The sequence below is a fragment of the Dysidea avara genome, chromosome 2 (assembly GCF_963678975.1).
Source record: "Dysidea avara chromosome 2, odDysAvar1.4, whole genome shotgun sequence".
NCBI classification, from domain to species: Eukaryota; Metazoa; Porifera; class Demospongiae; order Dictyoceratida; family Dysideidae; genus Dysidea; species Dysidea avara.
Window position 1 is genome coordinate 39,065,941 of NC_089273.1, and position 22,011 is coordinate 39,087,951.

The 22,011-nt window shown below is 37.1% G+C and overlaps 1 protein-coding gene across 2 annotated transcripts in view; it reads left to right on the forward strand.

Annotated features, from left to right (window-relative positions):
* The window catches only part of LOC136247287 (uncharacterized), a 178,425-nt gene extending 166,097 nt beyond the window's left edge, over nucleotides 1-12,328 (forward strand). Inside the window, exon 6 of one of the 2 annotated variants that reach the window (XM_066038905.1) lies at nucleotides 11,312-12,328. In XM_066038905.1, the coding sequence (XP_065894977.1) occupies nucleotides 11,312-11,919 (608 nt within the window). In that variant the 3' untranslated portion in view covers nucleotides 11,920-12,328. The remainder of the gene's footprint in view (nucleotides 1-11,311) is intronic. The other variant, XM_066038906.1, reaches the window with a different exon arrangement.
* Nucleotides 12,329-22,011: the final 9,683 nt, after the last annotated feature.

The window sequence follows — 22,011 nt, forward strand, 5'->3', positions numbered from 1 at the left end:
ATTAACCTACCATCACAGCCATTTCTTGGCCGCCACCTTGGATTTCACATCTTTTTTCACCATAGCCTTTTTGAGGGCCGCACACTTTTTTTACAGCTTGGCTGTTTTGGATTAGATAGTTTATATCTAGTATAATTCCCACACTATACCATCACATATATGGTTTCAGTATGCTTAACACATTAACTAAAGCCTTACATGAGATTGTTAGTATAATACAGGTTATATCAAGCTTTTTTGTATTTAATAAGCCACTGGAAATACCATCTTATATCCCTCCTTTTCCACAGTGAAGTCACAGCTACTAGGAACGTATGATATGTGTTCACCACTTATCAGCAGATTTATGTTTGGTTGCAACACCTCTACAATGCAGAAATTCATCATTCACCCCATGGCTGGATCTGTAAATTACATAACTGATAAAAATTTGTGATATCCCCCAAAACACCTTTGCTGTAAAAAAAGGCACGTACAAGAAACTACAAGTACCTGTAACCCTATGTAAAAACAACTCAGCTGTAGAAAAGACTCTGTGAAATTAACTGGTAACTGAAAGAGCTGATATCTGGAGTGGCCAAAAATAAAGTTTTCTACAACTAACTATGATTATCAAAGTTTTACCAAATCCATGCAATAATATCTTGGTTGTAAAACAGGTTAATAAAAGTAACTGGCAACCAAAACAGCTGTTATCTGAAGTGGCCAAGAATAAACTTTATGTTGATGCAACTAACTACAATTGTGACCAGATTTGCAAAAAGGTACCTTTTTCACACATTTTATATGCCAGCGAATAAAATGATGTAACACTTGACTCCTTATACAGATTAACGTGCTTTTTGTATAAAATGCAGCCGGATACTTTAGCTGCATCTGTGGAAAAGTTCAGGCAGTTATATACAATGATACAAAAGTTATGAACATCAAAGTTCAAGAAATGAGTCAAATTTTGTGTTTAAAAGGTACCTTTTCGCAAATCCGGTCACAATTATTAATGAACCTGTAACATTGAATCTTAATCATTCAACTGAGTTTTATCCATTCACCCTTGCTACATCCTAAATAAATTCTTTGTAAAACCAGTTGCATGTAAGGGAAAGTATTTTAATTGATCTTTTAATTGCGTTTGCGCAACCACAGGATGCTGTGGTTAGGCATAAAAATGTACAGAAACCATTGGGAAACGGACGACCACGGACACAAAATCTATTGTCACCTATTATCTTCCAATAATTAGATGCATAGGATTAATAGCATGAGAGCTGCTTTTTCCATGTTCGAATAAAATTATCCATTTACGAACATTATGTTTTACTATCAGAAAACAATGCCAAATTTTTTTCCAAATATGTATAATATACCTGTGTTCATTAGCTATCAATGAGCAAAAATGGTCTCTGTATCTTTAGTAGAGAGGGTCATGTGAGCCTTACAAATTTTGGTAGTATCTTCCATTTATTTAGCCATACCCACCAGTAGATTTGATCCTTCTGCAACAAATGCACCAGTGCTATACAGAAACTGGTAAATAAATACCTTGCATTTATAGAACACTGTTAAGTTGATACCAAGGATATTTCATTGTCACACCGTGTTTTTAGGTCCTACTACATGGAAAGCTGAAAAATGAAGTAACGAAAAACAACGTCCTGACCATTTCTATATCAAACGGTACTACTCCGGTTATTTCAAAATATTTATATAGTATGCCACCCAAAATTCTACCTTCAAAAATCATCGTACAGACATTTTACATGACAAAAGTCACCTTTATGGAATAGTACTACTCCATATAATACATATTACAGCATATTATAACAAAACACTTACAGGTGGCCGGATAAAATTTTTTTAAATCTCCAAAACTGAATTTTTAGTCTCAATGACTACCTCACTGTCTGCCTCACTGGCCACAGTCGCAAGGCTTAAGGCCAAACGAAGCAGTGCACAGTCATCATTTTACACCACAATAATAAACTCACCAGTGGGATGTGACTTTTAGGGTTTCAATGAGTGTAGACCTTCCGTGCCTTGTCTTTTGTTTTATCTTCAGTCAGGATGCTTGTCTTCTTCTTTATCCAATGAAACCATATCGACACTGTTGGGGCAATTATTTTTTAAATACAAGTATATAGACATTTTAAATTTTAATAGGTTCATAGAAATATAAAACAAAGAAACAAGGAGGTCATCTACTCCTGCAGCTACACTAGTGAACATTTATTTCCTACTTTATTCATAGCTATAATATGACTGAAGTAGAAATTAATCATTTCATATAACATAATTACTTGCAACAGAACTATTTAGTTATATATGCATATTACTCATAAAATAAAGTAACTATAATATTATTACGTGTTATATTACTTTGTGTCCACAACCTTAAGTTGTCATGTGTGCAACTACCACCTTTACTTATCATGTGACACGATTGGGCTGTGTAAACATTGGTTGTAAGTAAGAAGGCTGTTAATAAGCTTTGTTCAGTAGGCTCCGTTACTTTGTTGCAGCTAGGCATTACTCAGCAGCTCAGTAATGAGATTAGTAACTTTGTTACTTTATACTTGTCACAGTAACTTCATTACTTATGTAACACAATACATTTGTAAGTAAGGTAACTTGAGTCATATTACCAGTTTTTATAGCGTATTTCTACTTTGTTATATACCACAAAAGTAATAATTATTACGTAACGCGTTATGTTACCCTCAACACTGCATATCAAGGCAAACAAACTAGTATTTTAAAAAATTCACTAAATTTTAAAATGAAGTAGGGATCTATGCAATTGAAAGTAATGAAACAAGAGATGAATGATGGTGTTACTGCATAGCTCAGTGGGAAAGTCTCTACTTTGGCACATTAGCTATTATGATTTGTCCAATGCCAAATGCCAAAGTAGGGACTTCCCACTGAGCTAGGTTATGACACCATCATTCACCACTTGTTTCTCAACTTTTTATTGCATAGATCCCTACTTCATTATAAATAACATTTTTTAAATACTAGTGTTAGTCTAGGTGTCCCACCACAAATGCCACGCTTTGTCTACCTTATATCAGTACATAAATTAGCAGAATTTTGACAATAGCATGTATCTTTGTGCGCTCATATAAGGTAGAGAAAGGAAAGCCCCTCGTTTCTTAGGATTGGTGGGCCACCTAGACTAACACATAGAGATGGTCAGGGGGTTGCTTCTCGTAACTTCAATTTTTCATTTTTTTTGCATCTCATGTAGGAGAGCTAAATATGTAGTGCACCAGTGAAAATATCCACTGATATCAACTTTGCAGTACAGTTATGCACATGCATGGTGCTTGTTTACTAGTTTCTGTGCTTTAATAGTTGTGCATTTCTTGTAGAAGCATAAATTTACTGGTGGGTTTTGCTAAATAAAAATAATCGAAGGCATTTGCCAAAAATTGTAAAGCTCATACTCCCTCGCTGCTAAAGATATTACAACTATATTTTTGTCATTATAATTATTATGTATAAATTTGAAAAAAATGTACATTTTTTCTGGTAGTAAAATGCAATGTTCATAAATGGATTTGTTCGAACATGGAAATCATTGGACCAAGCATATTATTAGCTGCAGTTCTCATGTTATTAATCCTACATATTTGATTATTGGATGATAATTGCTGCTTAGTTTAGGCTACTTTGTGGTACAATAACCTAAGCTGTTGGATTTCCATGAAATGAGTGGCAAAAGCTGTTCGAAAACCATATTGCCCGATAATTGATAGTTGACTCTGAATACCATTGCTTGTTTCATGGTACCAGCTTTGTATCTTACTCTGTGGAGCGTGAGCTTCAATAGTGTGAAGCGCTAGAGGCTGAGCCATGGGCAACTACAGAACAACTGCACTATTGTTTTCAAGCAGAACGTTCAAGCAATCCTTGGAACACTACGAAGTACTTCTACATAATCTTAGAATGCTGTAAAGTATTAAGTCACGAAGTGGAGTAACTCCACTTTGTGGCTTAATATCTCAGTATAACAACATAATTGAAATATTAAAATGGTGTTTTAGTGCATTGCATTACAGTATATAAACAGCCTATTTACTGTAAAGTCGGGTTGTTAAGCGTATGCGTTTATAATTTTCAGAGAAAATGTTTTGTAAAAATCATACTATCTGTTAGGCGCATGTGCATAATAAATAATTATGGTGAGTGTAACATGGAATCACTACATTGTATATAGTAGTTAATAGTTTGTGCCAGTCACCACACCAGTGTGTAAATATCAGCATTGAAATCGGGTCGGGTCAACCTGGTCACAATTTTCCATGGTCATCCAGGCCAGACCTGCTTAGTCTTGAGCCTATCATGCTCAAAAGTTTACCTACTATTTTTTTCCAGAATTTCAAAAAATTTTCTTGTATTATTCTTTTTTATTCATGTGTCTAGCATATTATTCCAAAATAATTGTTATATAGTTTCTGTAGCTATGTAGTCACTTATCTTTCAAGTTGAGAATTAATTAATGGCCACAAATGAAGTGCTCTGACTACTCCTCTTTTACATCATTAATTTCTCTAGCTGTAAGTAGTTACAAAAGACTTGGAATAATTATTTGCAGACTGAAGTATTATTTAAATTAATGGTGTATTAAAGATATGGTTGTAGCTATATACCAAGATAATGATCAAATGCTTTAAGAAGATACATTGGCCTAGTATTAGATGTAAAAATTTCAGAATTGCAGATAATCATGCAGTTGAATCCCTGATGCTGGCTTGATATTATCAACATTGAACGATCTGACTGCTCTATTAGAGTATTTGAGCGTTCTATTAGAGTATATCAGTCTTTTAAAGGCTTTCAGCTAGCATTCATATAATAATGTCAGCTATATATCACTCTTAATAGCTTAACTCTTTCTTCTAGGTAATCAAGAAAAAACATGCTCTTTAATTCCACTGATTATTCACGTGGACATCCGATAATTCTAAAATTATGCCTTTAACCATCCTATTATTCGGACTTATTCTTGTGAAATTGGTGACCTATTATTCTCAAAATTATTCCAACATAATAGGCGCAAGCCTAGTCACCTGCTTTAAAAATTATCCTGGCCTGACCCTGATCGGATCACGTGCAAAACAAATTGTTTAGTTGGAATGTACGGAAGTGTATAAATGCGTGATAGTGAAGTCCTGATGCAACTCAGCTTCTTTTGTGAGCCATGGCCATTTATCAGTGATATTAAAGTCTACAGATATGCATGAAACCATGCTCATAGCTGCCTGCTGCCTTATGTGGAGCCATGCCCACTAATCAATTGCTATTGTACGAGATAGGTCAAGGCCAGTTTCTTTCATAAGTCATGTCCACTTTCTATTGGGAATGTGTCATATTTAAAAAAAAAGTTATGGTGTGTAAGGTATGCGCAAAGCCACACCTACTTGCAGGAAACATATCATGCTTTTTGCAAACTTACATGGAATCATGCCCAGTGACTACCATCATTAAGTATAGACACCCTCGTGCTTAATGCACTAGTCGGCACTCAAAACGTAGCAATTGGCGCATGCCTCACTTTAAATTAATCCGGGTCACATCCGGGTAATATCTGGGTCTGACCCAGATTGCTATCTGGGTCAGCAGGTCATCCGGGTCAACAGTAGTGACAACAGTAGTGACTCGGTTTTAACGCTGGTAAGGATATTTGATTCCGTTTCTGGGTGAAATCCTTCGTGATAACAAAAGATTATCACTATCCAGATGGCTCATATGCTATATACATAACGAAAGGTGACCTCAAGGGAGACGTAAGCACTTGAGAAGACATTAATTTTGCAGTACTTTCAGCTTTTCTTGCCATTTCTTGCTGTGTGTAGCTTTATTGTCGCATTTGGCCATGTGCGCTTATCATCCATGGTTAATTACAAGAAATGTGTATGTGCTTAAATAATATGCACTTAATAGATACATGCGCTTAGTGACTCTATGGTATTAAATAAAATGGCTAGTGAATTTTCTATTTCAGTGAACCATTAACAATGTTTCACACATGGCACTCCATGCACTATTAACAGATTTTCATGCATCGTGTAGACAACATTATTTCAAAGTCAATAATTGTTGACCATAATTGAATTAATCAGTCATGTTTATAAATTGAATCAGGAAGTGGATTACATGTTAGCTGGGGTAATTACTTTTATTACCCAGCAGGCTATTAGCCTGCTTAAAGGTGCAGTCTAACAAGAGTTCATAATATTTGTATGGGGGAGAGTATTTAATTGCCAGTATGGCCTGTACAAACACACTGCTGCAAGTTCAGTTCTGATCATATGTACACTTCTAGCCTGATTCTACTGATGACAAAGAACCATTAATAGGTGATGATTGGTGTTGACAGGGCCAAGTCTTTCTTCTAAGAGAAGCCCGAGGTGTTACTTGCAGCAGTGTGTTTGCTGAATGTATACTTCAGTTAGACAATCTCCCCCAAACAAATTTTATGAACTCTTGGCCTATTGATTTGCAGGTTACATATCAGTTGTATATATCACATGTCTTCGTGATTTACTTGATATGTACTCCCATGCCTCAGTCCTGCAGCCCTCAAGCTTGGGTATACATATCAGGTAAATCACTAGAGCCCACAATATAATTATTACTTGAACCATTAATTATAGCAAAATTTTAGGTGGTCATATTAAAGAGTTAGCTGCTAAGTGAGGTTTCAATGTAGTTGTGTGATATGCTAGTTGATTGCTAGCATAATAATTATAATATGCTGTTACAGTATTAACTCTAGAGTAATGTTGTGACTGGTTTCCAGGGTATTTAGTAGTTATGAGCTTGTAAAAAAATTTCACAAACAAGTATAAGAAATAGGAATTTTAAATTAGAGTTGGGGCAATGTATATATAGTACTGCAATAAAAACACTGAAACAAACTGGATTGGAGTAGTACATAATGTCCAAATACTATAAAACAATAAGTGAATATTCCTACTGTGCATTTTGAGTGTAGCACAGTAAGGATATTCACTTCTTATTGTTTTACAGTATTTGGACATTATGTACTACTCCGATCCAGCTTGTTTCAGTGCTATTTATTGCCGTACTATATAAAGTGTCCCTACTCTATTTTAAATTTCTATATGTAATAGTTATACCATGGGCAAGAGTGCTTTGCCTGATATATATATGCACAAGCCCGAGGGCCGCAGGCCCGAGGGCGAGTGAATATACAGGCAAAGCACGAGTGCCCATGGTATAACTAATATGTTCTACTGTAACATGTAGACTCACCTAATTGGCAAAATCTTCAGTTGCTATACCCTTCTGTTATATAGGGAACCCAGTAAGCTGTGATTATGGGATTGAATTTTGCCAAACAAACTGTGATTATGGGATTCAATTTTAATACATCAAATGGTAGTTTGATTTTATTATTGCTAATATAGCTATTTTAAGAGACTAGTGTTAATTATGTTACTTTAATTGCTACATTTACAAAAGTAAAAAAACAACTACTGTTAATGTATTAAAATTGAATCCCACAATCACAGCTTGCTTGATTCCCTATATAAGAGAAGAGGATAACAGTATAACATCAAAGAAATCTGATGATTTCTGGATATAGTGTGCACACCTATTAGGTATGCAATGTCTCAAATTAACGAGATATACGCACTGGTGGTAGTGCGTATATCTCATTAAGGCAGTGTGTAACAAGATATACACACTGCCTTAATGAGATATACGCACTGGTAGTAGTGCGCATATCTCATTAATATTTTTAGCCAGTGTGATATGTGATATATGTGCACTGGCTTTCCTTTGATCTGAGGTGTGAAAGTGGTACATATATATACGTATCACTTTCACACCTCAGATCAAAGGAGAGCCAGTGCACCTATATCACATATTGCACTGGCTCAAAATATTAACGAGATATGCACACTGCTACCAGTGCATATAACTCATTAAGGCAGTGCTTACATCTCGTTATACACTGCCTTAACAAGATATATTGTACTTTGTGTGGGAGTATTAAAGCGATGCCGCGTATTGTATTGTCCATACAGTACTAATCAACTGCATAACTGTACTGTATGAGTCATACAGTACAGTTATGCAGCTAATTAGGCAAATACGGTACAGTTATGCACTTAATTGGGCAACTTGGGAAAATGCAGTACAGTTATGCGGAGAATTTAGTTAAGGAATATTATGCAAACAACACATTGTAAATCACTAAAACCAGCCAAACTAATCCTACAAGTTCATTCTATGGCTAGGAATAGATTGCATAGACACTTACCGATCATTTGATCACGAAGCTTTTTAAACATTACTCCACAAGGACAGCACAACTGATCACGTGCGTGACATGGTAAATCACTAAAACTAGCCAAACTAATCCTATTAAATCATTCTACGACTAGAAGTAGATTAGTTAAACACTTACTGATATCCTTATCACCGAAAATCGCAGCGATTTGAGTACTAGAGAAAATCGCTACTAGCCAGATGACCAGGAAGTACAACATAACATTTTAGGCACTGCCTTGCTTGTGTGTACGAAAAATACAGTACTCGGGGGGTGTCTCGAGGAAAATACAACACTTGGCTTCACCTCGTGCTGTATTAGCCTCTCGATACACCCCCTCATATCCCGTACACATGCACAGCGGTGCTTTAACTCTAACATATGCACTACTAACAGTGTGTATATCTCGTTAACTTGAGACAGTGCACACCTAATAAGAGTGCACACTATATCCAGAAATCATCAGGTTTCTTTGATGTTATACTGCTATCCTCTTCTCTTACATAAGGAGTCAAGCAAGTTGTGATTGTGGGATTGAATTTTACCAAAACCTGTGATTGTGGGATTCAATTTTAATATATCAACAGTAGTTTTTTAATGTAGTAATTAAAGAAACATAATAAACACTGGTCTCTTAAAATTACTATTTTAGCAAAAGTAAATCAAACTACTGTTTGATGCATTAAAATGAATCCCACAATCACAGCTTGATTGGAAATATTCAATCCCACAATCACAGCTTACTTGGTTCCATATTTAAGAGAAGGGCATAGCAACTAAAGATTTTGCCTATTAGGTAAGTCTGCATGCTAAAGTAGAACATATTAGTTATACTACGGGCACTTGTGCTTTGCCTGTATATATGCACTTGCCCTCAGGCACATGTGTATATATCAGACAAACCACTCGTGCTCGTGGTATAACTATTACATATATATACTTGTGAATAAATTCCCAACCATAAATAACTGCCCTTCTCAGATGACAATAAATTGAAAACTTTGAAAGTGCTGCAACATAAATCCAGCATTGTAGTTTTACCCTTTAACTTATTAGCATCAATTTAGGGTAATGGAATTAAATATCTTACAGCTTTTGTATATCTAAACTCTTAACCCAAACCAAACTGCTGCATTTACCGTATAGCTGGTTATTTTTAAAGTGTTTTCATTTTTGGATGTTTCGAAGAGGCCTTTCTCTTCAAAAATAAATTCACAAGTCCAGTTGCTCTTTGAAAATAATTTCCCACAAGCAAAAATACTATGCTTTCACATGATTGAACAACATGTATTCGCTCATGTAGCTATTCTTTACAAGTTTAAGCTCAGTATTATTAATAACAGTTGAACAGTATCATAGTCAGGAATCAATAGCCAGTAGAATATCCAGAAAGGCATTGTTGAGAATCCATGTCATCTGCTGTTGTACTCTGATCTAGCCAATGATTGTCTCACCAGTGGCTGCTAACTACTCCACTTATAACTGAGTCTTCTTTCCAGTGTGCAAAAGTGGAGTTATTCCATCTTCGATTCCAACAGTAAGGCGAGCACACGTAGACTAAGTATTGTACTTTGTGACACAAATTTCAATTTGTTCGAAATTCACCTGTACTTCAAAGTATGCATTCTTCAAAATTAAGATTTTACTATTCTTGCAAAATTTCTGGTTCAACAATAACCAGCTATATGGTATGCTACATATGCCCTTATATACCACTGCTTTGTTGAAGTGGTTTACAGTGATTGTGCTTATTTAATAAAGTTCTATCAAAATAATTATTGTTACTAAATCAATCTCAGTAGGCTAATTTTTCAAAAATTTCCAGTGGGGGGCATTCCTCCAGATAAAGCAAGTTCTGCATGCTGAGTGTGGTTTGCACCAACGTTGAAACCGGGTCACTACTGCTGACCCGGATGACCCACTGACCCAGATAGCAATCCGGGTCAGACCCGGATTTGACCCGGATGTGACCCGGATTGACCCCGATTAATTAAAGCCGAGACGTGTTTCGGCTAGTCTCGAGCGAGCGAACGAGTCTACATTTTGAGCGTTCGATTCGTGTTGAGTAAATATTGCAACTTCAGCCTAGCTGTAGGTTGAAGACCAAAAAAAAAAAAAAAAAGTCTTCACCTACTGACAATAGCTACCCCTCACCATAGATACCCTCAATTTCGTGCTACATACTACACTTACTAACAAATGAGCGTGGCTGAGCGTATGTTGGTAATGCGATAAGTGGGCGTGGCTCACGAAATAGCTACGCGATAGCGTTTATAAGTTTCCACGTCGTCAACGAATAATTTCGTTTCTCACGTGATCCAATCCGGGTCAGACCCGGATAAATTGTAAACCGGGTCAGACCCGGAGAAAATGTGACCCGGATGACCCGACCCGGTTTCAACGCTGGTTTGCACACTGTACCCGCTAGACACTAGTTGTATCTACTTGTTGCATCCCCCACTATAGTTGCCCTTAGCTTAACCTTTTGGAAAATCCTACCCTAGATATAATCATGCATAACCTCCTAATTCTCCTTGTTTAAGCAATAAAGAAGGTATGGGAGTGAAACTTCATAGCAAGAAGGTTTAATACTTAATTATAATTTGCAAAATGTTAATTAAAATTGCTGAAATTTGACATTTTCCACAACTTTTGCATGTGTCCAAAAGGATGATTTTCCAAAATGTGACTGAACCTTGGAAAATCACCCATATGGGCACGCGTGAAGTAATTAGAATTTTCATGTTTAGTGGATTGCTAATAAGAGCAGGGCACAGTTTTGAAAATATTTCAAGGATTTTCTTGTAATTTAAGGTATTGAGAATGGCTTAAAACTATCAACCAGTAGATTTGCACTACAAAGTTTGTGATTTGATCATTAAATATTTTAGGTGTCAAATGCGTCCATATGGGTGATTTTCCAAAATTCAGTCACAAAATTAATGTGATCACACAAGTAGTCCTTCCAATTACATGATTTACATGTACAACATTACCCATTTATAATAGGACAAGAGTATAAGCCATGTGCAGAAGGCCTATGTATGGATCTGCCTATACCAACTAACATACGTATTTCAGGCAAGCGAACCCACTCATTAATCAAGATACGATGGGAGATAAATCATGATAAATGTCTACCTATATCACATTATGAAGTACAGATTAAAAAAAAAGAAGAGAAAATATACAAAACTGTACTATACCAAGTAAACTATCATAAACATTCAGCAACTTTTACAAAGTTGGATTCTCGAACACATTATTCCTTCCATGTTCGCAGTTGCAGTGGGAATTATTGGAGCGAATGGAGTGAGGAACTTACTGCAAATACCCGCACTCATAAAGTATTAAAAGCTGTTACATCCCCAGGTGTGTGGACTTTAGCAACAGTTACATCACCTGCCGCAGGAGGTTTGGTTGGAGGAGCAATTGGAAATTCTGTAGTAGAGCGTGGAACAATAAAGAAAGTAGCAGCAACAACTGCTGGAGCTGCTGGTGGTGCTATAGTTGGGACATTAATTGCACCTTTTACAGGTGTAGGTGTCGCTTACTACTATGTTCAAGGCATTGATAAGATAAGCGATCAAAGTGATGATGATGGCAATATATTTTAAATACCTGATGCCTCTAATATTGTACACAAAGTTATTGATGACAACATTTGTTATTTGTACATGCATGTGCACACAGACAAACAATGTTTATACATCCTGTAAACATTTTAACAATTTCCTTATGCAATAATATTGTATCCTTTCATTATTAATTTCATATCATTACATTTTTTTTGTGTTTCATTTTATACTTTACTCTGTGACAATATCAAGAAGCAATCGTGCATTAATAGAGTACACAGCAACAAATTGATAGCTAAATTTGTGCAATCCACATTAGGACATGTAATTTTATTCACAGTTGTGCAGGTTACAGTTACTTACAGTGTGCTACACAGTGTATTTACCATACAATATCGTCAGTGTAACTTGTACATAATATTATTGTATGCTTACCACACAATATGTACAGAGACTTCTATAATTAAAAATTGACAATTACATATTATATTCTATATAATTATTAGAATGAAACATTACAAACATTTCATCAAGTGCAGAACTACAAACTACATAATTATGCTAGCTGTCTAAACTGACCAAAATAAATGTAATAAAGTGGAACCTGTCTAGCTGGTCATCTCCGAGTCCAAGATTATAATTAGCCTTTAAGACAAATGGTTACTTCATACACAAGGATAAAAAAAAAGATTATAGTACATAAATGTCTCACTTGGGGAAATTAAACTCAACTATTAGAGAGGTGGCCTACTACAAGCTCAACTAATCATTCAACCATGAGTAGAATACTCAACTATACATACCAGTTTTGTGATCACAGTTTGTAGGCTTGAGTCTATTATGCTCCAAAATTTGCCTATTATGCTTTTTGGCATTCCCCAATTTTCTGCTTATTATGCTTGATTTTATGCTTTTCCGAAATGCATTATGCTTTTACTTTGAGTGTTTTTTCTAAGTAAGACAGTTCTTCATACTATAGAATGTGAATGTAAAGTGTAACTTCAACTTCAACATACAAAAATTAGCAATAGCTTGAAATTGGGATGTGCTCCAGAGTTGTAGGCATTTCACAGCAAGGGATCTGTGGGCAAATCTATAGTCCCTTAGAAGCTATAGACATTTTATTATCTAATATCTTTGTAGTTTTGTATGCAAATAATTATTGATAAAAACAGATCTTCTGAGTTTTAGCAATTGGTATTCAAAGGACAGCAATTGTTCAGTATAATATTATGCGACTTGCATTTGCCCTACCATGCCAAGAACATATTAGCCTGCTGGGGTAAACACTGAATGCTTCTCATTCTCTCTGTTGCACGTGATGACTGCTCTATTAGAGTGTTTGACTGTTCCATTAGAGAATTCAATCTTTTTTGAAATATTTTCCTGGTTTGATGTTAATTAACCTCAGCCTCACTGAAGACCTGCAGATACTTCACTGTTTTCAATGTCCAGATATTCACTAGCTATACTGACTCATCACTAACCTTGGTATCATCAGAACTTCTCTTGTAGCTATAATTGTCTTCCAATCGAGCTTTCAATAATCATAATCATCATATCACATTTTATTCAAAATCAGATGATGAGACACATTAGATATACCTTTAAACTGCTTTGCCATGTCTTGGTGCTAGTTGGCACATGACTGCATGTGTCCTATAAAACTTAAACCCACAATGAAAAGGACTGACTATTTCCTGAAATAAGTCTGCTTTTGATACACATTTGAGTTTTATTGGCCAAGTACTAACTTAGAAAGGAAGGGGGGCTACAGCTAGGCTTGAGTCTAGTATGCTCCAAAATTTGCCTATTATGCTTTTTGGCATATCCCCAAAATTTTGCCTATTATGCATACTATTAAATAAATTATAACGAAACACTTACAGGTGGCCAGATATAGATTTTTTTTTTTAAATCGCCAAAGCTCGAATTTTAGTCTCACTGCCTGACCACAGTCTCAAGGTTAGAGGTCAAATGAAGCAGCACACGGTTACCATTTTATGCCACAACAGCAAACTCACCAGCTGCAGTGGATGTGCCTTTTGAGGTTCTGACAAGTGTAGACCCTCTGCACCTTGTGTTTTCTTTTATATTCAGTCAGGATGCTTGTCTTCTTCTTCAACCAACAAAACCATACCAAGACGTTAATTTTCAGTATCAATGTTTCTTTCAGCAGCATATTTAGATGCCACAGAATTATTTCAGAGCTGGATTTCAGTCCTGGCAATACTATGAGAGGTACACGTGCTAGTAAGCCTGAGCCTATTATGGTCAAACTTTTACCTTTTATTCTTTCCAGAATTTCCCAAAAATTCTCCTATTATTCTTTTTGTTATTCTTGTATTCAGCCTATTATTCCATAATATTATTCTCATTCAGTATATCTGTGGCTAGTCACTTAGTTTTCAAGATGCTGCTGTAAGTAGTTTTGTCCAAATTATTAATAGCCATATATGAAGCATTCCACCTTACACATCATTTTACTATCCATAATAGTTACAGTAGACCTAGAGTAGCTATCTACAGCAATAATTCAAATGCATTTAATTATAAGTGTATTATAATGATATGCTGTAACTACTGTATAGCTATGAAGTTCGGTAGATAATAATGCTCAGACTTAAAGAAGATACACTGGTATAAGATGTGCAAGTTTCAGAATTGCAGATATTCACGCAGTTGAATCCCTGATGATGGCTGCAGATTGTTAACATGAAATGATCTGACTGCTCTATTAGAGTATTTGAGCGTTCTATTAGAGTATATCGATCTTTTAGGGTCTTTTCAGCTCCTTTCAGCCAGCACTGCTGGCAGCTTTATATCATTTGTAGTAGCTTAACTCTTCCTTCTAGGTAATCAAGAAGAGACACGTCCTTCATTCCACTGATTATTTCCCTGGTTGTCCGATTATTCTAAAATTGTGACTGAATTTGACAAAATAAGGCTTCGACGCACAAAGCTTTGTTAGGAGATATGGCGATTTTAAGGAATCATTGTGTAATAACTTCCCAGTGCCTACAGCTGTGCAAACAAAATTTGCACCAATTGTTCACCTGCATACAAGATCTAATTTTTATAGTAACAGAGTAATCAATGACTGGAATTCATTACCCCAATCTATTGTCGATTCTCCCTCTGTCAATGATTTTAAAACACTGCTGGACAGACACTATAGTAATTGCTTATTTGATTTTGTATAGTAATTAGAATAGCTAAGTACGTAATAATTATTAATTTTGTTTATGGATGTACAGGCATAAGCCTTTATCCTTAAAATACAAATACAAATACAAAATTCACTAGCTACCACTGAGTGGGTGTATACATTTCTGATACCCAAGATTTACCCTGTTTTGAGCAGCTTTTTTCGAGCGGGTAATAATATCACAGGCGGTACTAATAGGGTGGGAGGGTGGGGGTGGACGGTGGTACTAATAGGGTGGGAGGGTGGGGGTGGACGGTGGTACTAATAGGGTGGGAGGGTGGGGGTGGACGGTGGTACTAATAGGGTGGGAGGGTGGGGGTGGACGGTGGTACTAATAGGGTGGGAGGGTGGGGGTGGACGGTGGTACTAATAGAGTGGGAGGGTGGGGGTGGACGGTGGTCTTAATATAGGGGTATAAAATGAAGTAAGAAGACGATTGGAATCCAGAGGCCAAGTTTGGGCTCTCCATGGCCCTCCATGGCCCTCAGATTACTCCAAATTGACTGAGAACACTATTGGCGAGCTCTCTGTGAAGTCCCAGCTCACTACACACCATTATCACAAAGCCATGGCCATTTAATGGTGCCAATCTCACACTCGTGGCTTTGACAGGGTCGGAAGAAAGCTGCTACAGAAACCAGACTTGTCAGTGCTGAAGGAAGTACAGTGTGAAATATGATAGTGTATTAGACCAGCAATCCATTTCTGGTAAAATCGTAAGTTTGATTTTGTGTGTGGAAGCCTTGTTATGTGAAATCCGGTCACAATTATGCCTGTAACCGGTCTTAATATAGGGGTATAAAATGAAGTAAGAAGACGATTGGAATCCAGAGGCCAAGTTTGGGCTCTCCATGGCCCTCCATGGCCCTCAGATTACTCCAAATTGACTGAGAACACTATTGGCGAGCTCTCTGTGAAGTCCCAGCTCACTACACACCATTATCACAAAGCCATGGCCATTTAATGGTGCCAATCTCACACTCGTGGCTTTGACAGGGTCGGAAGAAAGCTGCTACAGAAACCAGACTTGTCAGTGCTGAAGGAAGTACAGTGTGAAATATGATAGTGTATTAGACCAGCAATCCATTTCTGGTAAAATCGTAAGTTTGATTTTGTGTGTGGAAGCCTTGTTATGTGAAATCCGGTCACAATTATGCCTGTAACCATCCTATAATTCCGGAATTATTCTCATGAAATTGTTTACCTATTATTCTCAAGAGTGTGCTGGCATAATAGGCACAGACCTACTTGCTAGATGTCTGCAACTTCACGATTGGGATTAGTCTGGCGCCGCCCGCCCCTTCGCATAAAGTAAGGGTCTGGTGAAATACAGATACTAAATCATTTCTAGCGCCCAGATTCGGCGCTAGCCAATTAGTGCATGCCAATGACGTTCACACAGAAATCGCCTTGGCAACACAATGCTTTTGTTCGAATAGAAGTGCAATCATCTGACGTAACAAGCAATACGTACGCTGTCTAATTGAATTCCTTTTGAAATGATTAGGTATTTGTATTTCACCAGACCCTTACTTTTTGCGAAGGGGCGGGCGGCGCCAGACTAGATTGGGATCTGGTTCGTGTAGGTTTGCGACCACGCCCACCAAATAAAGATCTAGGTGGACTAATAGCGAAAGAGTACAGAAACCCCACCTCTTAACAATCTAGCTATTTACTTAACTATAAACAAGATCAACTCACTCCTTATTGGTCTAGCTAGCTGCACACCCCTTGGCTGACTCGAGATATACTCTAAAGCAACAGTCACTCTAATACAACAGTCATATATGACAGAACAGTTAAAATTTACATCGTTCTGGTAGACATAGCTATTTTATATAAGAAAAAGAAGCAAGCACAATATAAAATTAGTATAATTATTAATTCATAGTAGTATTGTTCTAAAGAAGACAGATGCCCCTCAGTGACAGCAAGGTTGACAGCTGGAGGAACACAGTGGCGCTTGGATGTAGAATGCAATCCCGTGATACACATGTTACTGAAGAGCGCAGCAAGGAGAACCCCAAATTACAGCTAAGCCTGCCCATAACCACAGAATATGGGGAACTCCTCTTCTCACTGAGCAAATGGGCAAGATGTTTATAAGTTATGGTATCTTCCTTCCCCATACCTACAGATGTGGAAAGTACAAAGTGGACTAATACAAATTACATTGTAGCTAGCTGTGCCACAACAAAAAAACTAAACAAACTAGTATTGTAAAAAAATGTTAAATTAAAAATGAAGTAGAGATCTATGCAATAAAAAAGTAGTGAAACAAGAGATGAATGATGGCGTTACAGCATAACTCAGTGAGAAAGTCCCTACTTTGGCACATTAACTATTTTTATTTTGTGCAATGCTAAAGTAGGGAATTTCCCACTGTGCTATGCTGTAACACCATCATTCATCTCTTGTGTCACTACTTTATTGCACATATCCCTACTTCATTTTTAAATTACCATGTTTTAAATACTAATTATTTCAGTTCATAAGTCTTAAATATTGTCTGGTACATAGTTGCTTTCCCTGTACTGTTGTGTATGCCACAAACACTATACAATTTCTTAATTGGTTGGCTATGATCAATACACACTCATCCAGAATACAAAATAACAGTTGGCCATTTGCCATTTTCTGAGCAAAGTAGGCTGCTGACTGACCAATGCAACCATTGGTAGGCCATTTGTGCCAACCATATTTTTTGCACTTGTATTTTTTTATTATTAGCCTTTACAACATGTATTATGATAGTTATTATTGTTTCATCATTACCATCCATTATCAATTCTGTTCAATCACTACATAAAGTCTTTATCCCATCTAAGAACCAACGTTACGCACACGCGTAAACTAGGACATTGCAGCATGTGTTTAACTCAATTATCGATTGTGGTTTTCAATTTTGTGTTGTGATGAAATGTATGATGATACTACCGGTGATAGAAAAATATAATATTTACACTATGATTATGACGGCTGTTTTGTGGTTAGAATTTCCAGCGCTATTGAATGGTGACAAAAAAAGTTCTGCCGACGGACAAACCATTTGTGATAAGTTTTGATCTAATGCGATGCAATTCACAAGACACTTTAGCAACAATAGCTAGGTGAATAGTTATAAGTGGTGCCACTTTACTTGACTCAAAACTTGGTGCTTTGTAACAATGTAAATATGTGACCGGATTTGCGAAAAGGTACCTTTTCCACACATTTGACATACCAGCAAACAAAATGATGTAACACTTGTCTCCTTATACTGATTAACTTGCTCCTAGTATCAAAATGTAGCCAGATGCTGTAGCTACATTCATTGAAACGTTCAAGCAATTTTATGCTATGATCAAAATGTTATGAAGCTTTAAAGTTCAAAAAGTGGGTCAAATTTTGTGTGTGAAAAAGGTACCTTTTCGCAAATCCGGTCACATATAACCTATGTACAAAATTCACAATGATAGCTGCACAATTTCATCTGTTATTCATTTATTGCACAAAATACAAATTATAGCTACACATAATTACATTACTGACAAATGCAATTGATTTTCTGTATAAAATATGTACATCAAATTTGTTTGAAACTAGTTTCAGATTCGATCTCAGAGTGTTCCATTTCCTCCAAACCCCTAGAAGGCTTGTGCTTCACACTGCGCAGGGTGTGTTTCACACACACACACACACACACACACACACACACACACACACACACACACACACACACACACACACACACACACACACACACACACACACACACACACACACACACACACAGAGTACACCTCTGTCTTAATTATAATAACCATGCAGTTTTTCAAATGGCCAATCAAATTTACATTTGATTGGCCATTCTGTCTGAGCAATACATTATGCTTACATTGTACTCTGCTCATTACACTTGTTTATTGTTATGCAGCATATGTGACTGTCTCTGGGAAAACCGGTCTTATCGCCCATTTAAAAGTATCGAGAAACGTCGGTTTTAAATATTCTGTGTGTTGTAGCTGGCCAATGGTGGTAGCCACGCATACCAAATTTTCACACATTTCACAACAATTTCTTACCTTCCTGATCATCCACTGAAGAAGTAGTCAACAGCTAAGTTTCCCGCCATTTTAGATAGTTTTTAAACCGAGGTTGTCTGTATCAGGCGAGCTTCAGAAGGGTGGGAGGTGGGGGCCCTGGAAGGCGGGCAAGATGGTGTTCAAAAATTGAAAAGAGACGTACTGGGATGAATTAGGCCAAGTTATAGGCCATTCAGTGCTCAGAACTGGCTAAAATGAAAGGAAATTTACAGCACAGGTCATTGTCCAACACCACAGAGCTGTACAGCCACACACAGCCATCTCCTGGTTGGCCAGGGCTCCATCAAGACCCCAGACCACTCGTACGGCTCGCCACTGTGCTCTAGAAAAGCAGCCAGCAAAAGCAGACCACTTTACTCTGGTCGACTGTGGCAGTGAAACTTGATAGTACATTCATTAAGCTTTGTGTTTGTGTGAAGAAATCAAACTTCCTGTCTTGGGCGATAAGAACTGTTTTCGTAGATCCAGTCACATATACCCAGGAGCCCATACGTGTTGCAACTTGTGGTGCTTATGGACTCCTGGTGTGACTATAACTTTAGTAGGCTTTCTGATCTAACAGTGTTGCATTGTAGGTACAGAAAAGTTGGAAACACCACAACTTAATAATGTACATACTAATGACATACTACCACTACTGCTACATGTCAACAGTACAAATATTACATAGAAGACATGCAACTGTTATTACTATTCATGTTCACACTGTTTGTAATGTTTGAAGTTAATCCATGTTGACATCAACTGTGATGTATCGAATGCGATGAACTTCCCCAGCACTGCCACGATATATGTCAAAGTACAATCCCTTGGTAAGATCAAGAGTTCGTTGATAGTTTGCTATATATACAAATCCCTCATCATGCTCTGTGTGGCAAAATCCCCATTTCTCACCTGGCTTGATTTGTATCTTAACCTCACTGGAGTAACCTTGTGGGGAGTTTGGTGTAAGACCATAATTATCAGTTGCTGTATTTGTAAGTACATTTTTGACGTTGTCACCTTCAGCCAAGTAACATGGACGGTGATCAACATAGTTACCTTTGTCAACTACTTGAAAGCCTATGAATCTTTCTCCATCACTAATTCCAAAATATGGATGCATCAGCCCACAGTGTATCCATAGCAATTGTCATAGTAACAGTTACACATTTGCTATCATCATCATCATTAGTTAGAACACCAGGAGGAACCAGTTGAACTTGTAAAACATGTTGGTTATAAATCCCAGCAAGTATTTCCAGGTAGTTAGGTTTGTAGGTATATGACCCGTCACCCATGAATAGTGGCATAGTTGCTCAATCATTTTGGACTCATCACCTGGTGGTAAGGTAACACTGATTTGATTAGTTTTACCAAACAGAAGAAAAAATGTTGAATTCATTATGCTGTTAGATGTAACATCATATTGTATTTACATTAATTATGTTATATATTAATGTATGAATCTTAAGGAATATCACTTATATACCTCAGTTTTAGCTTCTGCTGTTGCAGCAAAATAAGTTGCTGCCAGTATCAAAACGGTATTCAGTACAAGTGCCATCTTATCTAGTTATCAAAAGCACAAGTTGTTCTTTGTAGTATCTTGATATTCCACTTAAAGTAGTTCATTAATACCTTAACTACTAAAGGTAAAGCTACTTGCGTTCTTTTATAGTTAGCTAGTGACCTTACAAAATGCAATTACAAATCATGATGTGTGCATTCACTGTTCATGTGCAAAATCTATTACAGGTTTTTGCAATTGAATTTGGCGACTTTGCAATTGAATTCGTCAGTTTTGCAATTGAATTCGTCCCGTTTGCAATTGAATTTTTTTTTTTTTTAAGGAGTTAGATGCTATTAAATTGGTAGAACATACAAAATTCTAACTAGCTTAACTACCAAACTAAGTACTTTAACTACAAAACTAGCTACCTTAACTACAAAACAACCTTAATTAATAACTTAGTTCAACAAGTCTATGCCATCTTCTGGGCATAAGCCATAATTCCTCAGGATCATTTTGGCATTATATCACCAGAGAGTAACTGACAAGCGCTGAAGCAATTGTTTCCTTGCAAACTGTCTGGGAATACCACTTTTAACAGTGGTACGGTCGGAAATCGTAGATAAGGTTGATAAAGCAAAGGGTGTCCAAACACCAAACGATTTGCAAACCAGGGGAAAAAATTCACCACCATGGTTATTAACAGTTTCCAAATAACGGTCATCCTTAGCCTCCTCACCGGCAGCAGCAGCTACCCCAGCCTTAGATGCAGCAGCGGAAATAAAGGAAGGCTGAGTTGTGCACCTGACAGAGAGGTCAAAGTAAGCAGGATGGCCTAGAGTAAAATCAGGATGGTAAATGTCCCCAGGACGAGATTGATCAGAGGCAATGCTTTGCTCACGGAGAACACCAGGGTGATCCTGCAGTAGAGCATGATGTACTATAGAAACAAGAGCATCATGGCGTTGGATACGTAGTGGGCCATGAGAGCAACCAAGAAGATGGTCACCAAACTGATCTATGACAGACAAACATGTGCAAAGTGGTAACAATGGGAAAAGAGGAACACCCAACCATAAACGGACAGCGATAACAAACTCATGTGGAGAAAAGGCCAAACCCAATGTTGGTTGAGGGATGGCCTTCAGCCAGCCACTGCTGACACCAGAGGAGTGAGCAACAGCACGTAAACGAGCCTGGTCATGGATTGTGGAGGTGTTGAAAATGCTTGCAAATAATTGATCATCAAGGGAAGCCTGTAAGTCATTTTGGGAAGATAAGTTAGAAGGCAAGATGGATAGACTTTGGAAATAGGAGATAGCACAATTTTCACCTGGAAAAAAGGA